Genomic DNA, 16552 nt, shown 5'->3' with positions numbered 1-16552 from the left:
CAATGGGAAGCCCTGAATGTAAAATTGTAATGGTAATTCGTAGGTCTTGCCAAATGCAGGAGTACAGAGTAATTAGGTATCGTGGGTAATTTGTAACGATGCCACCACAGGGGCAACAACACAGATCGCAGACGCTAGAATACACACGACAGAGAGATTAAAGACTTGACAAGCCCCAGTCGAGAAAAACAGATGCGAGCGAGGAAACAAGGTCTAATCGGCAGGAAAGCTAGAAACTTCAATGACAAGGACAAAGAGCGAGCAACGAAACGCGCAGCTTCTTGCGCTTCCTTCTCTCGACAGTCTCACTTATTCCACCTGTTCTTCCGGCGGTTCTTTTGTCGGCGCGGATCCCCCAGGATCACGTGCCTGGACAAGGCTGATCAACATGGTGCCTAAGGCGTATATTTATATAGAATTAATTGTAGGTCTTGACTCTTTCTATTCTGCAGAAGCCGCAAGTACTTGGTCTGCTTTACACATATCTCACAAAGCCTTCCTGGAAGCCAAGTTTATGGAGTGAACAACAACCTTATCGATCCGCTACTAATAATAGAACCATCAACCATAGCTATAAATTTAGTGAAGAAACAAAAAGCATTGGATCCCCTTGGCATCGTCAAATGTAGCACTGGTAGTCTTCTTGCGTCGAAAGTGCATGTGGACTATTTAATCAGTGGAGTTTACAAGATGTTCATGACAGAGCTAGGTATTTCGAGACATGCGTATATTCAAAGTATACCATTCTTCAAATCAATTCGTTAGCATGAAGTCGATATATACAAAAAGCTAGTTATTAACAATCTCTATGCTTTTAGTTCACAGGTACTGTCTGAACCAGTTGACAGCCTGACAAAAAGCTTGCTCCTTGGCGAACTTGAAGTGCTTGTTGCTCAGGTCCGCGCGGACAGCGAAACCGTGGGAAACACCGCTGAACAGGTTGATCTGCCAGTGCTGGTTAGTCTTCTTCAGAGTCTCCTCAGACTCGTGACGGAGTTGGGTAGTGAAGATATGATCGATTTCTATTATTGAGTGCGTTAATACTGGAGAGCTATGTGTATCCACAGCCCTAGACGGATTCAACTTACCGGAAGCGGCGATGGACAGAGGACCAGTGATAGCACCGAGTTCCTCGTGGGTGACGAAGGAAGGGTGGGCGTTGAAACCAACGTCGATCTTGCCCTCCTTCATGTGGCGGCAGACATACTTGGCACCGAAGCAGTATCCAACACCGGCGACACGCTTAGCGCCCAATTCCTCGCGGACGTACTTGACAGTAGACTCGACGACGGGGTCGACGTGGCTAGGTTGGTGGTTGGGGAGCCAGGCGGGGAGGTCGGCCTTTCCAGATTCCATGTCGCTGACCTTGATGGCGTCTCCCTGGAAAAGGTCGGGGATAACACAAGTGTATCCATTGGCGGCGAACTCGTCAGCGAGGAGCTGAGCGTTGACATAGATACCGAAGATATCGCTCAGGAAGACGACAACCTTCTCGGTGCTCTTGTTCTGTGGGTAGACAATGTAGGTGTCGACTATGAAAAGTTGATTAGACCCTGCGCATCCATGACTTTTAAAATGTATGGATGCAAGATAACTTACTGCCGTTGACCTTCTTGATCTCACCAACTGGGTTGCCTTCATGCTTGAAGCCAGTAGCGCAGCAAGGTCCAGGGGGGTTAGAAGCCATTTTGGAATTTCTGAAGTGGGTGAATCAGATGATGGTTAACAAAAAGCCTTTGAGGAATTCCTTACTATGCAGGCGAAATATATAAAAGTTGCGAAACTACGGGGTGAAGAAGCTCCGAGGGAACACCGCAGCCCCTCTTTAAATAATGCCCATTTTCTAGTTCCCCTCCACTCCCCCACTTTCCCATCAGCATTATTAATAACTACGGTATGTACATAAGTTGCATTCTCCCAGTCGTTACTCCAACTTCAGCATGTTAGATGTCAACTGAAGGGCCGAAAAGTAATTCACACCGTGTTATCGAGCTATGAGTTAAAAATTCACCGAGATCCGCAGTATATGGAAAGCATATAAGCATGTACCTGTCCAGTACGTACAACCCTGCCAAGCGCTGTCACTAGTAACCGCCACCATAATGGAAATCTGCCGACCGCCCGGCAAGTAGAGCGGGAACCAACAGTGTCTGGGCTAAGCTTTTCTTGCTCGGGGTTTACTTCTAACTCCGACCCAAGGCGGTCACTCTGATTGTCCTGCTGCTGTATGAGATTGGATGCAGCGGTCCTTCTAGACCTGCTCCAGTACCATTAGTATTAAGAAGCTACATGTATTGTGGTTCATAGAGTCAGGAATCAACCCACGGGCAGATATAAGTAACTCATAATTCTCAGGCCACTAAGACCATTCATTATAAACAATGTAATGTATATTAGGATCCAAACCAGTCATTAGCCTCCACCACATTAACAATCAGGGATATCATTCATTAACATAAGGGCACGTCAAAAATCATAGAACAAAGCTCTGGTATCAGTGGTATATGCCCGTCACTCGTAAGCTTGAGCTCTGACACCAGGCCAAAAACAAATAGTTTAGGGGGTATATCGCTGCAATAATCAAGACAAGGCTGTTCGATGTCTCTTTTGCCGTTTCCCGTTTCTTTTTTTTTCTTGTTCTCATTTACCCCTTTTCTCAGTTCCTTGGTTTTCGATAGGGCGACGAGAGAACCATTTCGGTAGAGAATCTTATCCGGCATGTCCCGTGTGAAGGGCACGCACCTCCACCCATAAAGCGACACGGCGAGGCGTGCCCTTCAACCCAGGAAAGCTTTCTACTCAGGCCGGAAATTGGAAAGGAGGAAGCTGAGGACGAGTTTCCTTCTTGGCCGCCCAGGCCTTGATGGCAATAGCCAAGATCTCACAAGCCATGATGAAGGCGGTCACTCCCATACCAACGGTGAAGATAAACATCGCATCGAGCTCGTAGAACTCGATGGCATCGACTACATTCCGGGTCTAAGAACAGTTAGCATGACTCAATGCTTTCATCAGTCAGGTAACACCTACACTCAACATGAAAATCAAGCCACCGGAGATCAAACAGAAAGCGGCAACAATCTCAGTGGGGGGACGGGAAGGTAGATAAGAGGTTGGTGGTTTGAGATACATGATGACATAGGTCATACATCTAGCAAACGAGAAGCCAACCAACATGTTACCCCACTGCTTGTGTACCATAGTGGAAACCATGCTGGATTGGTGGTGGGATCCCATCATGCTACCCAAAAGCAGAATCACCAGGGCAGGCATTGGGTTGAGAGAAACGCCTTGAGTGTCGGGAAGCTGCCAAGCCGTGTCGGATGGGCCATGCCTGCGAAGGTTCGAGGGGTATTGCAGGACAGTGCTGTTCAACCAGCTCCTGACGCGCTGAGATTCAAAAAGCATCCCACACAAGCCGCCACCGAAGAACATGATAGAGATGGACACATGCTCAAGATCTGTCGCAGTCCATTTGCCGCCCCAACCGGTGAGGTGCTCGAGGAACATGTTGCTGGCACCGTAGAGGAAGATCACAAAAGACTCGGTAAATTCACCGGTAGGGATCTTGGCTTTCCACTTTCCAACAATGTCGCGCGAGGGTTTGACATTCCAAGCCCATCCGAGATCTGCCCAGCAGCCCATGAATCGTCCCAGGGTCAACAAACCATACCAAAAGAAGATGCCTCCCTTGATGAAATGTGCGAGACCGTTGAAGATTTCTCTCCCCCTCTGTAGTGTCATTTATGTATTAGCAATGCCCACATAGCAACTGATGCGCACAGCTCCTTACCATGATACCACCATAAGCTACGGCACCGGTAGCGATAGCGATGAAACCGAAAGGCAAGATGATTCGGTCAATCACCAAATAGATACTGGTGAGTATCCGAAGGGCGCGACTAGAGACCATACGGGGCACACGGCTCGCGAGAAAGCGGTTCACAAAGGTGCTGCGCAGCCAACCACGACTCTGAGCGGGTTGTTCTGGGAATTGGGCCTCGGGCTTGTCAAATGTATCATATTCCTCCGAGGGGGATGCGCAAGTTGATGAACTAGGGCGACTGTGGAGGGAAGTGGAATTGACCTCTGTCTCCTGGCCGCTCTCTCTAGACCAACGATACTCATGGTGAATTCCGGTCGGATGCGTCGGGGTTTCGGCCATCTCGTCCGTAGACACAGGAAGGAATGCAGCACGCTCGTACGAAGTCGCATCGGACTCGCCTCTGCCAGCATAGGCAAAAATGAGCGACATGATGACCTGCGCGCTAATGACCCATGTCGCGATCCACCCGATCTTGTGATGAGCATTGTTCTCGTATAGATCAGGGGTTTGACTGTTGTAAATGATGCCCAGAAGCAAGCCCAACGCGTTGAAAACCAGGAAAAGAAATTGCGACGGAAGTGCAAATCGAGAACGTGCAACGCTAAACATAACCGCTACGGATCTGTCAGTCGTGGCTGAAAATCAATGGAAAATAGAAAGCAGGACTCGAATTCTTACCAACAGGGAGGATGAAGCACCAGGCAAGAACCATCAGGCCTATGTGAGCGATGATTGTGCTCGAATGCTTTCCATAGGCAAAATAGCTCATGGGCGAGTCGTCGCTCGTATCGGCATGCGATTCGGGCTGCGCCTGGGTGCTGTTCGTCTCCATGCCCATGTCCATATTCATCGCGTGGTCATCTCCATGCGGGATAGCACTGGCAAGGGAAGCAAATAGAGAGGCAGCCGCGATCGTGGCGTGAGAAGCTTTCTGCCACATGGTTGCGAAATCTGTAGTATTAGATTATAAAGCGATCACTAAGGCGAGGACGGCTGAATGCGAATCTTGTCGCAAAGCGGATGGCCCGGAAACCCCCGATCTCGGTCCCTAGAGCTTCGGAAATTTTTGTTTTATAGGTAAAGAGCTGTGTAGACACTGGCCGCTACCGGCAATAGATACTATGTATGATTCGATTTAAGGGCGGGTGGTGCGCCAGCTCGTGAAGGCGCAATCACACACTAGAGGGGAGTATAGGGCTGAACTATGGAGGGTGACTGGGAGAGGTGGAACAGAAGGGAGAATGCAGCAGGATTATATGGAATCCAACCAGACCACCGTGAGCCATAGAAGCGGGTACCATAGGACCGTGCCAATCTTTTTAATTCTTATTCATGATCTAGTATTGCCTGTCTCTCTCGAGCTTTCGCGGTTCTTTCGGAGCGGGCGGGGATAAGGTGCAGCGAGGCCGACAGGGCCGTGGAAACAAGAAAAGTCACTGATTGATTGAAGCTCCCCAAAGCTCCGTGTGCCGAAAGTGGAGTCTTTGGGAACACGCTTCACGCTAGGCGCCGAGCTAACAAGGACATGGATGTCCGATGTTCTCATTTTTTGTAGTGTCAAGTTTGTAATAATAATCTTCCCGGTGTTTGGTGATACTCTTATGATTTCGTTGATACACTCCATTCCGGTTTGATTTGTCTGCCTAGATGAGGCAGTATATACCGTCATCTCTAAGATCTGAATCCATCGTCATTATGACTTGCCTCCCAGTGGTTTGGAACCGTTGGTGTCATAGTAGACGAAGTAGGTTAGGTTGATAGCAATTAAAGTCTGGACCTCTCAAAATAAAAATAAAAATAAAATGGAAAGAGAATGGAAATACGGATGTAAATTACAGAAGTATACAACCTAGAAGATCATCAAAGTTTTGTATTTTGTAGGCCTTTCACGGAAATCAGATGCGCTGATGGACAATTTCCCATACGTACTTTGTTGGAAGTGGCCAAGGATTAAGGATGTACGGAGTAATAGCAGACGCGACGTACTCCGTAATGATTGGGAGGAAAAAAAAAAAAAAAAAAAAAAATTAAAAAATTAAAAAACAACTAAAAAAAAGGTAGTGCCCCCATAATAGTTTGCAGAGTATCGAAGTCAATTGTAATAAAACGAAATAAAAAAAAAAAAAAAAAAAAAAAAAAAAAAAGGAAAAGAAAAAGGAGGCGCTTGGCATGGCTCTCTCGGATACTCGGAGCTACCGGCTTCCTCCCACTGTGCTGTAAAAGAACAAGGGAAAAAAAATGACCTCATCCCGAGGTACTGGCTGGTTAGCGCCTGGCCTAGAGCCCGTAGCCTATGGATTAGGCACTACTACTCGGGTGTCTATCTAGACAACCATGTTAAATATAGTCTTACACAATACTATAATTTATAAGAAACAATCTGTCAACAAAGAACAAGAAACCAACAAATGGACTCGATAACATATATGCAACTAAGTTAAAGCAGTGAAACACCTATATAATTACCGAGTCAGAATGTCGTTATTGTCAATAGCAATAACATAAACAATCCTAGCTTTGGACCAGTCGCCTGGCAATGATTGTTGTGACCTTGTCTCCCGGGATTTTCTTTGTTTTCATATTTATATCTTTATATCTTTGTTTTCAAATTAATTTTTTTTTTCTTCTTACTTTTTACTTTCCTCCCTCATGTCAGGCAGCTGGTATGTCGTATAAACAAGTTGATCTCGAGAGGACAAGGCTGAGTACATACCACAAGTGACCTGATTTGCTAGCGTAACGCTGTTTGTTAATCTTTGTGGCCCCCAAGGATGTGCGGTGAGGCAGTGAAAACAATACAGTAAACGATCCTATCTAAAATGTCATCAGTCACCGCCGTTACCTTCTAATGACCAAATAACATGCAAGCTAACATAAGCGCGACAATGCACCTTTCTTGCATACAGGGCTTTGTGGGGGTGCCCTAAGGATGGGGAAAGACATGCTACTACTAAGGAAAGACATAGCACTACCCCGGAGTAGGTATATTCTACACCTACCCACGTATGTTTTTCGCTCAAACAACAGCACAGATGACCATGCGTTTCCCAAATTTATGCAATCTCATGTTTTTACCAAGCTTAATGATTGAACTCTCTTGGTACATGACGATCAGACTGGCAACCAGTCAGACCGCTTGATGAAGTATCCTGAAAAACTAGGACCGAGACTTGTATACCCCTCTTCTGCATGAAGATCAATCAACATACCATTATCACAACGTGCCCCTCGCGTACATAATAGAAGGTGTCACTTCTTGCAACAGGAAACTTAGCCGGAGCATACTTGTTATCGGTCCAGCTGAGAGGCACTTCACAATGCTTCCGTATTGGAGGATTATACTTAGTTTTGTTAGAGCCTTATGGTCTGATCTCACAGCCAAGTATCCATGGGTGGTGTAGTATGACGCTCTAATGCAGGTTGGTGTCTCATTAACCCACCGCTGTTCTCATTTTCGATAACAGGCACCGTTCAAAGACTCAAAGGAGGATGGGGTTTTTTTTTAAGTTGGGTGTCAGTGAGGGGCTGAGGGCTCGAGGTAATGACGGGACGTTGTTCCTGTTAGGTATAATAGAATAATCCTATAATCCTCGCTGCCTATGTAGCAGATCGTATTTCTATCCCGCGAAAGGTAGCCAAGAACACCACAGATGTGACGGCCAACAAATGAGATGGTGAGGGCTGGAGTACACAACCACAAGGCGATACGGAGGACGGAAGTACTAGTAAGCATTCCGTACAAAGGATTACAATCAAGCGTCGATCTTTTACCAGTGCAGGTGTGGTCATCAATACATTCATTCTTCGGATGGGAATGGTGATCCACCAAGTCACTAAGTGGGTCTCGCACGTTGACATGGACGGGCTCATTAATCATTGCCTGCCCTGTGACCGTGTATTCTCATCTGACAACCCAACCGACGATCCTGTCTTGGCTGGCTGGCTGGTTCTTGGTTGGAACGGATCAAGTACTCACCTGCATCCGCGGTCTTCCGTATGAACCCCGAACAGCAAAAAAAAAAAAAAAAAAACACCATAACATACTCTGTCAGCAGTAGATTAAATCAGTCCATCTGTACTCGGTACCACATCGTATACACACGCACTTTCCCATCGGGGGCACACATCTTTTTTTTCCCTTCGGAATTACAAGTTCGTGTTTTTCAAATGGTTCTGGAGCTTTTATTATTATTTTATTTATTATTCTTTTTTTTTTTTTATAATTTACACTTCTTCGTTGTCTTTCGCTTATACTTTTCCGCTCGAGTGGTATGACTCATTCGCTCCACTCTATTAGTCATTTTCACCTTGATCCTTGTCATCATTATTCATCTTGATCTCTTTCGTTCCTGAACGTTCCCTCGAGGACTTGGTACTCTTAAGGCAGTTCCTGCTTGGCGACAACCCCTGGACATCACTGACGGACAGAAGGGAATTACTAGTACATATTGCACCAGGTACAGAGCTGGACAAAGCACGCCACGATCGACTATTGAAAATTGAAGCCATAGTTGTGATGGGCTTATACATAGGAAACATGCATACATACATACATCACAGAAATTGTCCGTGCTGTTAGCGACTCCAAGACCCACTATCTCGACTAATAAATTAAAGGGTATGGGCTTGGCGATAATGAACGGTCGAGCGTGGTAACGGGAAACCTAACTGTTTATATCCTCTTAGCAAAATCATAAGACCACGGCTTTTGAAAGCTTTATCTTTTATAATTGCTATCATCCGGGGGTACAGTCATAGCAGCTCGTGAAGTCTTGTCGGTGATATCTTACATAATCGGGAGTGATGAGTTAACTACTAACTACTAGTTAACTAGCCCTGATAACTACATACTAGGATGATCTTAAATTGGGAATCCGAAGACCATCCCTTTTAGGTTATTGGAGCTGGACGGGCGCTACCTGCCCTGTAACCTGTAAAAACCATAAACCCTAACCGTATCCAGTACCCGAATGCCTGGCCGTCCGTTCCAAGGAAGGCCGATGTCTTTAGTCAACAAAAACGCATGATGTATCGATTCCGGCCTACTTAATTCCTTGCGTCTTATCTGTAAGACACAGGGACCTCACTCCGCAGATAGTATTGACATATTGGGCAATGAACGTATCTCAGCCCCATGACGTATCCCCCAGGAAAAGTACTATGTAGGGTGGGCTGACATCTCCTCAAAAGGATTTAACTATGTACATGAAAGGTAAACGGCACAATGACTGGTAAATTTGTCACAAGCCGTCTTCGATCTGATCCGTGACAATCCCGAACGGAGCGAACTCCCTTCTCCAGTATCCTCCCATCGCTGGAGAATTTTTACTCTTCCGAGTAATCGCATCGGAAATCCGGCACCTGACGCTCGTCGTGTTGTGACTCGTGAGGGCCAATCTCCGAGATCGTCAATGCTTCCCCACCAATCAGAGTGGTCAATTTATTCCCTTACGGATGGATAGCCGGTCCTTCCACGGATCGTTGTTTACTTAATGTGTACTAATATTCAGGTGCGTGCTTTGCGGACTAGGAGAGACGCTAGTTAGTTAGGGCAGTTTTCTTATGTAAGTGGGGTTTTTTATGGGTCCGTTGGTGGATGGGATCTAGAAGATTGTGGAAGTGGAATCGAGCGTTCGTTTTTGTATGCATGTGCTGTTTACTAATTACTACGGAGTAGTCTCGAAATGAAGCTCGCCATTTGGAGACTAGGACGGGAAGTTGCTTTCATTTTCGAATTGTAGTTAGTCTCCCATGTGGCATTGTGGGATTCTACAAAGCGCATCATTTTTTCCCATACAGGATCTGTTCTAACTGCAGCCTTCATTGATACTACCAGTATAGTAACGCTGGCATGATGATTGAAGGTTAAACCTAACCCTCGAAGCTATCCCAAGTGGCCCGGAATGCCGGAACATAACGTGTTACATCTCTGCAGGCTTCTTGTATCACTGACATATGGCAGTGGTATCATTTCGTCCTCTTATGTCTATGAGGACCGTGTAGCATGTCTCGTCGCACAAGTGGCGTCTTGCCTAAGTATGACTGCAGCATTCCTTGAGAAAGTGAAGAATCTGATCAAGCCCCTGGGGCTCTTTGACCCAATGGCCGTCACCTTCTGCCCCAGCGAACTCATGCCACTGAACAGGGAATTGTATCTGCTGTAAGACTCGAGCTGCTTGTCGACCCAGGTCCACGGGCACCCACACATCGTCGCTTCCGTGGCTCAGAAATACAGGCGTTGATAAGATCGAAGCGTCGATGGTTTCAGTTGTCTGCGATATCTCGGAACCAGAGATAGTATTGAGAAAGAAACCAGCTACCGATCGTTGTATCAGTTGTTTGCTGGAAGCGTCGACAGCACGACTTTCCTGTGATCCTCGAACAAGATCTTCTACCTGCCGTGCAAATGGCAACCAGCCGCAAAACCCCACAAAGCCACCAAGCGGCTGATGGATCTGGTTGGTGCCACAGAACAATGTCCAGATGGCGGTTGCCATCCCCTGACTGATACCTCCAAGGTAGACATGGCTGGTGTTCCCACCGAGGATTCCTATTTCGTGGTTTAGGATGCCCAAGATGTGGGTGACCGACTCCCTCAAACCGGCAATCTGCAAATCTTGTCGTTCATGGATGTCATCCAAGGAGTATGCATCAAACCAGGCACACATTTCTTCCTGGAATCTATCACTCCAACGATCGCGAGAAGTGGGAAATACCCAACGCCAGCTCGGGAGGCATGAGGCCAAACTGTGGCCATTGGAGGTCATGGAGGAGAAGAGCTCCTCGGCGAATTCAGGTCCATTACTCCCGCGGCCATGAAGCAAGATGACTGTGTGCGTATGCGAATTTTTCGGTAAGCAAATGTGAGGCTCAGGAAATCTCATTGTTTTGATATGTAGTATATCAACATGGCCTGAGCTACGACCGCATAATTCACTCAGCCGGGTACTACGGTAGTTGCCGTAGGTTACCCCGCCTGTGGATTCGATGTCATGACTTTAGTCCCAAGCACTCTTCTTGAAAAGCGCAGAATCCAAACCAGCAGATCTTCGTCTCCGTGCACAATTTCGGACCAAACTAGACCATCGTCACCTGATTCGTACAACGGATTCTTCTACCACAAATTCTGGTCTGAACCATGGAGTTCATCTGACTTTTCGCCAGACCAAGCTTGGGATAGTGGAACTCTATGATCGCCTTGAAAATCAACCATGGCGGGGCTAAACTCTCGCAGGGCGGTTCCTCAAGGACTCTACACACTGGTGCCAAGGTTGGCCGTGGGGATATTTCATCTACCGGACAATATACGGCTCCGACGAGGACTGGAACCATGCCCTTGCCAAACTCCATCGCTATATCCACTGCACTATAAGATATGATGATCATCCTGAGCCAGCCGAGATCGTCTGGGAGTGCTGTAAGAACGTCATTGTTGATGATGAGGAATTGTTAAGGGGGGCTTCACCCGCTAAAGTCCGGCAACTGTTCCAAAACTGGGTAGAACGACATCGAGTGTACAATCATGGTAGCATACCACGGTCAACCTTTTGCTTAATGGTTGATAACCATGCCATTCAATCTATTCTGGCGAGCCCAGAGCCCTCCCTTGAAACTAAAAATTGGTTTACTACAGAGGTCGGATATGTGATCTTGATTGATCGCTATTTTCCTGATAAGGGGTACAGGCACGAGCCCTATAATGTGGGCTGGGTCCGTTTGAAGATTAGTGGAGTTTGGCCGTTTTCGTATTCGTTTGATACGGTGGGGTTTGAGGGCCGATATCCGGGTGTTAGGAAGCCTGGTTTGATTCCATATGATGATAGTTATTGGACTTGGGTGGAGGATGTGAATGGGCAGAAGGTGACGGCTGTTGATTCTTCGGGTGATGAGGATGAGGATGAGGATGGTGATGATGTGGAAAGCGGCTATGGGATTCATGATATTGATGAGTATCTAAGGGAGGGTGGGCATATTTGAATCTGAACCTATTCAATATGCCCGTTCCCTCTAGCAATTGCTGCATGGCACCGCTCCGCTTATCTTTGTCTTGTCATTGTAAAGTTGCAATTTAACAATAACTCCTGTATCCACTCCACATATAGGTACTGCAAGTCCGGCTTAACAATAGCTGAAGCTATAGGACCTAGTTACCATGTTTATCCAACTCGTGAGTTTCTCATCAAACAGCCTCATAGTCTGACCCCAATAAATGTGCTTTCGCAATCAAAGCGACTCCAGTGAATAACTCAGAAACTCCTTGTCATACTTTCGATTGGCTTGTCTTTCTCATTTGCGTTGACTTTTCCTTTCATATAGTAATATTCAGAACAATGTTTGGTATCTACCAATCAGCCATACCATTTACTTAATATCGAATCCACTACATACTATTCTTTTTGGCCATGCAGTACACCGCTGTTATGAATCGTCAAAACCATCACTAGGTGTGTAACTGTATCCAGTGCTTCCACGTATGCCCAATACTTTGGATACCAGCCACGCATCTTCCAGTCAAGGATTGCTGTGATTCTCACCTGGCAGATCTCGCATAGTTAGTTAATTAATAAAAGTAAAGTACATAACTTACATAGTAGACAGCGGAGAAGGAGAAACATTACGCCCGCCGATCCCCAGACACCCGATAAACAACATGCACTAAACCCAACACAGCAAGACAGGACCATCACATGACCATAATATCCTAACCCGCAGCCCAGCCCAACAAAGTTTAGCGCCGCTCAAGCGAGCTGGTCCGAATCGGGAACAGAGAAAGCACACAACGGATTTTCCAACCCTAACATTCGTTCTCCCGTTCAACCACAACCGCCCAGCGACGACAAACCGCCTGCCCAAACACCGTCAACCCGCCAGGTTTTCCTCGCCGTCGAATCAATTCAAGATGACTCACGAGTCCGTGTGGTACAGCCGTCCTCGCACGTAAGGACTCCCCGCTTTCTCCGTGAATTTTGACGATATAGAGACGTTTTGACTAATGGTGGTTCTTTTTGCGATATAGTTACGGCAAGGGCTCCCGTGGATGGTATGTGAAGGCTTGAAACCACTCCCCTTCCTCTAGACGACGATGGGAACTTCGGGTTCTACAGTGTTGGTTGAAATGGGTGATGGAACAGTTTGGGACTGATTGTGGTTTCTTTTACGATTTAGCCGCGTTTGCACCCACCGCGCTGGTCTTATCCGCAAGTACGGTGTATGTGGAATATATCGAATCTCCGAAAGAAATGTGTTGGGATGTATGAAACTGATATGGGGTTATAGATGAACATCTGCCGTCAGTGCTTCCGTGAGAAGTCTCAGGACATCGGTTTCTACAAGGTTCGTGACATGGCCTTCGCGATTGAATATTATACCACCCACAACCCAGCAACCACGATGAAAGAAAAGATACTTGGAAACAGAAGAAAAAGAAAAAGGAACACGTTGAGCTGGGGAGTGCAGGTGGAGAAAGAAAGAACTCGATCACTAACTCATATGTTTTACCAAACTACAGTACCGTTAAATCAAATATCAACTGGAAATTCCTGGTCACGAAATTCGTTACGTCCTCGGCGCTCGGTAACAACCTTGGAAAATAGCGGAAAGGACACCGATTCGATTCGCTTGGGATTCCGACGGGGAAACAGATATGGAATAATAAAAGTTGTTGGAGGAAAATCATGCACGGATGCCGGTGTTGACAATTATTTAAGAGGTGTCATGTCGAACCCTTTTTTCTTTTCTCCCAATTCATACATGAATTGAAACGAGGAACTTTTCTGGAATTCATTATCTGGGCTCTCTTGATCTCTTTCTTCCTCCACCACTCCAGACGCGCTGGTCGATGACTGAAAGATTTAATGAGCATATGCTGTTCGCACTGCGATGTTGGTTTGTAGTGCCCGTAATGATCTCGGTAGAACTGTGTGTGTACAATCATGATCGGTGTCAAGTTAAAGAAAACACCGGCGTCCCTTGCTATACCGAGAGATGATAGATTACTGGACGTAGGGACTCAGATCGAATTGCTTTAATGATCGGACGTCATGATTTCCCTTGAATAGCCTGGATGTCGCCTATACTTGTAGAAGAAAGTGTCCGGTGAACCCTTGGGTGAAATATGTAATTGTCAACATGTAACTATAGACACTAATGAGTACTAGTACTAAAGCAGTTGAGTGTTAAGCGCTATGTCTCTTCAAGACAAATGACTCTTGTCATGCAACGGCTTAGTCTTCTATAGGTCGATGCTACTACAGTGACCTAAGTGATACAGATGTATATTGCAAACAATGATATAAACCCATGCCCATGGACTCCTAGCCGCTAAAGAAGCATGCAATGAGCAATCAATCCACATTACAATGTGGTGAATGTACGCCCTCCTACTGCGACGGAGCACCGGCCAAGGACCGAAGGTTGTAAAAAAGAAGATATGCATCGGCACTGAGGACATCAGCCTCTGTCACAGATGTGACTTGGTCATCGTTGAAGAGTATCCACTGTTCATGTTAGCGATGGCCCACACTTCACAGCTGCTTGTTTACGCATGGTGACAAGTCACGGTAGATGGAAAACAAACCTCATCACCCTGCCGGCAGTAGACATAGTAATGTCCTGCGTCCAGCTTTCCTTTATGAACCACGGCAGATGAGAGGTCATAAATATACCTCGATTTATCCACGCGGGAGTTGGGGTTGGTCGTGTACGGGAGCATGTTGATAGACAGTGGGAAGTCTATGCGGCCTTCTAGCTTCTCGGAGACCGAGAATGTATGTTCATAGCGCTTCAATAAAATCAGTTAAGAGTTTGGTGAGAGGCTCGATGTAGTGACTTACCTTTAGTTGCATACATAGAATTGCCGGCAATTTCTTAATACGTAGTTGCTTCGTCGCCTTTTGAGCGTTTCCCCCACAGCCGCTGCAGTTGTAGACGCCTGCCATAAGTTTTTCAGGGGATGTGAAGCTTTCCAAACATCCGCTCAGCGTGGGCGTGGACGAGGCCCCAGCACCACCCATGGCGCGCTTCTTCGCCTGCACTTGGACATCCAAACTTAGATCCACCATGGGATCGTCCGTACGAGTGACATTTCCACACTTGTCACATGTTACACTACTTCGGAGCTTGCCGTAAAATGTCTTGTGGAAAAAGCAAGGGCAGCCTTTTTCGTGGTTCTCGTGGTGTCCGTCAGTGCTAGAGTGTAGTTTGTCGACAAGAAACTGGTAGTATTCATGGGCATCTTGTTGCTGATATCCCGCTAAGGCCTGCCAGAGTCGATTAGTTGATATCCATATAGCATTTAAAAGGACGATGACGTACAGAGCTTGCACGCCAAGAGGCCAAAAGGAGGTTCAGGGCTGCAAACCCTTCTGCCTTATCACTGCTATTGAAGTCCGCAAATGCTTCTGCAACAGCACACGCTATACAATCAGAATTAGTGCAGTCGTGGGATTGATGCCCGCTTCCTAGAAAGTAAGTGTTGAGGATGGGGTCATGAAGGAGTGTCTGGAGAATAACATTCAAATAGCATGTTTGTCCAAGGTTGAACAGCCCTCTGACACCTTGCTTTGCACAAGAGCGCTTGTTTGCATTGCTCCTGACGTATAGCTCGTCCGTCGAGCTTTCGCTAAATCGACGTTTTTGAGCAACTAGATAGAATTTAGCTATGGGTGAGATCTCAAGGGCAGGATGGCATGCATACGTTTTAGCGTGCTTTCTGGCGTTGATGATCTCAGTCTTTCCAGGCCGTTATCATAAACGAAGTCTCCACACCCCTGGCAGAATAGCGTGCGACTTCTTGATTCCATGTCTGAGGTAACGGTCAGCCAATGGGCTCTGGTCACAAGTTTGACCTACTCACAGAATTGATGGCCAGTCCTTTCTGTATGGGCCTTTCGGTCACCATTCATGAATGAGTCGGAGCAGGTCAGGCACATGTACTTTGGTTTTAGAAAGCTGGTTGTGCGTAGGCCTTTCTGGGTAGTAGCCGACTCCCCAGATTTGGAGCGAGGAGCTAAAGCATTATGTGTCTTGATGAATGATGCTTTAAACTGGTCACCCGCACCTCCGTCCTGGGAAAGCTGCGCCGTAAGATGCTCTTCCAGACAAGTTAGCATTAAAGACAAGTTCTAGGAGCTTCCAGGGTGAGCGCATACCGCAACCAAACTCCGCTTCGGAGAGGAGAGACACACAAGCTACGCTAGCCATTGCGAAGTGGGGTTAAGGGGATTATATGTTGTAGCAGGAGTATTAAAAGAGCTGTGCGGCCAAGGATACGCCCGCGACACCGAAGAACGATTGTAGATATATCACAGTGGGTGCCAAGGGATCCTTCGCATAGATGGAAGAGAGTGACGTTGGGTTCACCTGCAGACACAATGGAAATCCATGGATTGAAACGCCGTCAAGTACCTTGGCTGTATCACATCAGCATCATGGTTCTCGGAGGCCTGCTCCCAACAAAGAAAGACCTTGAACTGCAGCGATTAGAGAATGTCTGGATTGGATGTGGTGACCGCAAATGGTCTGCGCGGCCACTTTCTGTGTTCCGCCGTCGGCTCCGTCCCGAACGCTACCCCAGATAAGTAAGGTCCCTTAACTCCGTAACACCGGGTTTCTGTCTCTAGGCTAATCAAGAGGCCCCGAACAAACGATATATTATATATATCTGATATCAATCAGCCCGAGTACGAGTCTAGGGAATAGTTGCGCTGAGATCTCGGAATGGCGATT

At 46.8% G+C, this 16552-nt stretch overlaps 7 protein-coding genes across 7 annotated transcripts; 3 read left to right on the top strand and 4 right to left on the bottom strand.

The window, feature by feature from the left end:
- Positions 1-288: 288 nt before the first annotated feature.
- On the bottom strand, positions 289-1769 carry BDV38DRAFT_263800 (dienelactone hydrolase family protein). Its single transcript, XM_032056224.1, has 3 exons — positions 1753-1769; positions 1600-1697; positions 289-1532 (listed from the first exon to the last, which is right to left on the bottom strand). Exons 2-3 carry the CDS (start codon positions 1685-1687, stop codon positions 820-822), a joined length of 801 nt encoding a protein of 266 aa, XP_031907748.1. The 5' UTR covers positions 1688-1697; positions 1753-1769; the 3' UTR covers positions 289-819.
- Positions 1770-2297: 528 nt separating this feature from the next.
- BDV38DRAFT_14127 (Ytp1 family protein) lies at positions 2298-4961 on the bottom strand. The gene is made up of 4 exons (XM_032051439.1): positions 4505-4961; positions 3794-4440; positions 3031-3732; positions 2298-2979 (listed from the first exon to the last, which is right to left on the bottom strand). Exons 1-4 carry the CDS (start codon positions 4764-4766, stop codon positions 2800-2802), a joined length of 1791 nt encoding a protein of 596 aa, XP_031907747.1. The 5' UTR covers positions 4767-4961; the 3' UTR covers positions 2298-2799.
- Positions 4962-6280: 1319 nt separating this feature from the next.
- On the top strand, positions 6281-6651 carry BDV38DRAFT_14078 (uncharacterized protein). The gene has a single exon (XM_032051429.1). The coding sequence runs from the start codon at positions 6363-6365 to the stop codon at positions 6546-6548; it is 186 nt and encodes a 61-aa protein (XP_031907746.1). The 5' UTR covers positions 6281-6362; the 3' UTR covers positions 6549-6651.
- Positions 6652-9383: 2732 nt separating this feature from the next.
- On the bottom strand, positions 9384-10862 carry BDV38DRAFT_14033 (alpha/beta hydrolase). The gene is made up of 2 exons (XM_032051413.1): positions 9651-10862; positions 9384-9566 (listed from the first exon to the last, which is right to left on the bottom strand). Exon 1 carries the CDS (start codon positions 10708-10710, stop codon positions 9859-9861), a length of 852 nt encoding a protein of 283 aa, XP_031907745.1. The 5' UTR covers positions 10711-10862; the 3' UTR covers positions 9384-9566; positions 9651-9858.
- Positions 10819-11803, top strand: BDV38DRAFT_288471 (uncharacterized protein; the record flags this gene model as incomplete). Its single annotated transcript, XM_032061042.1, has 2 exons — positions 10819-11005; positions 11061-11803. The coding sequence occupies 2 exons, from the start codon at positions 10819-10821 to the stop codon at positions 11801-11803; spliced, it is 930 nt and encodes a 309-aa protein (XP_031907744.1).
- An 826-nt stretch (positions 11804-12629) lies between these two features.
- On the top strand, positions 12630-13707 carry BDV38DRAFT_263783 (40S ribosomal protein uS14). The gene is made up of 5 exons (XM_032056223.1): positions 12630-12763; positions 12843-12866; positions 12992-13034; positions 13103-13159; positions 13335-13707. The coding sequence occupies exons 1-5, from the start codon at positions 12726-12728 to the stop codon at positions 13341-13343; spliced, it is 171 nt and encodes a 56-aa protein (XP_031907743.1). The 5' UTR covers positions 12630-12725; the 3' UTR covers positions 13344-13707.
- On the bottom strand, positions 13658-16552 carry BDV38DRAFT_263780 (putative ubiquitin C-terminal hydrolase Ubp8). The gene is made up of 7 exons (XM_032056222.1): positions 15976-16552; positions 15681-15917; positions 15522-15629; positions 15140-15468; positions 14659-15084; positions 14403-14606; positions 13658-14322 (listed from the first exon to the last, which is right to left on the bottom strand). The coding sequence occupies exons 1-7, from the start codon at positions 16025-16027 to the stop codon at positions 14206-14208; spliced, it is 1473 nt and encodes a 490-aa protein (XP_031907742.1). The 5' UTR covers positions 16028-16552; the 3' UTR covers positions 13658-14205.

This window comes from Aspergillus pseudotamarii, assembly GCF_009193445.1.
Source record: "Aspergillus pseudotamarii strain CBS 117625 unplaced genomic scaffold BDV38scaffold_102, whole genome shotgun sequence".
In the NCBI taxonomy this organism is placed as follows: domain Eukaryota; kingdom Fungi; phylum Ascomycota; class Eurotiomycetes; order Eurotiales; family Aspergillaceae; genus Aspergillus; species Aspergillus pseudotamarii.
This window is presented reverse-complemented; position numbering and strand designations above follow the sequence as displayed.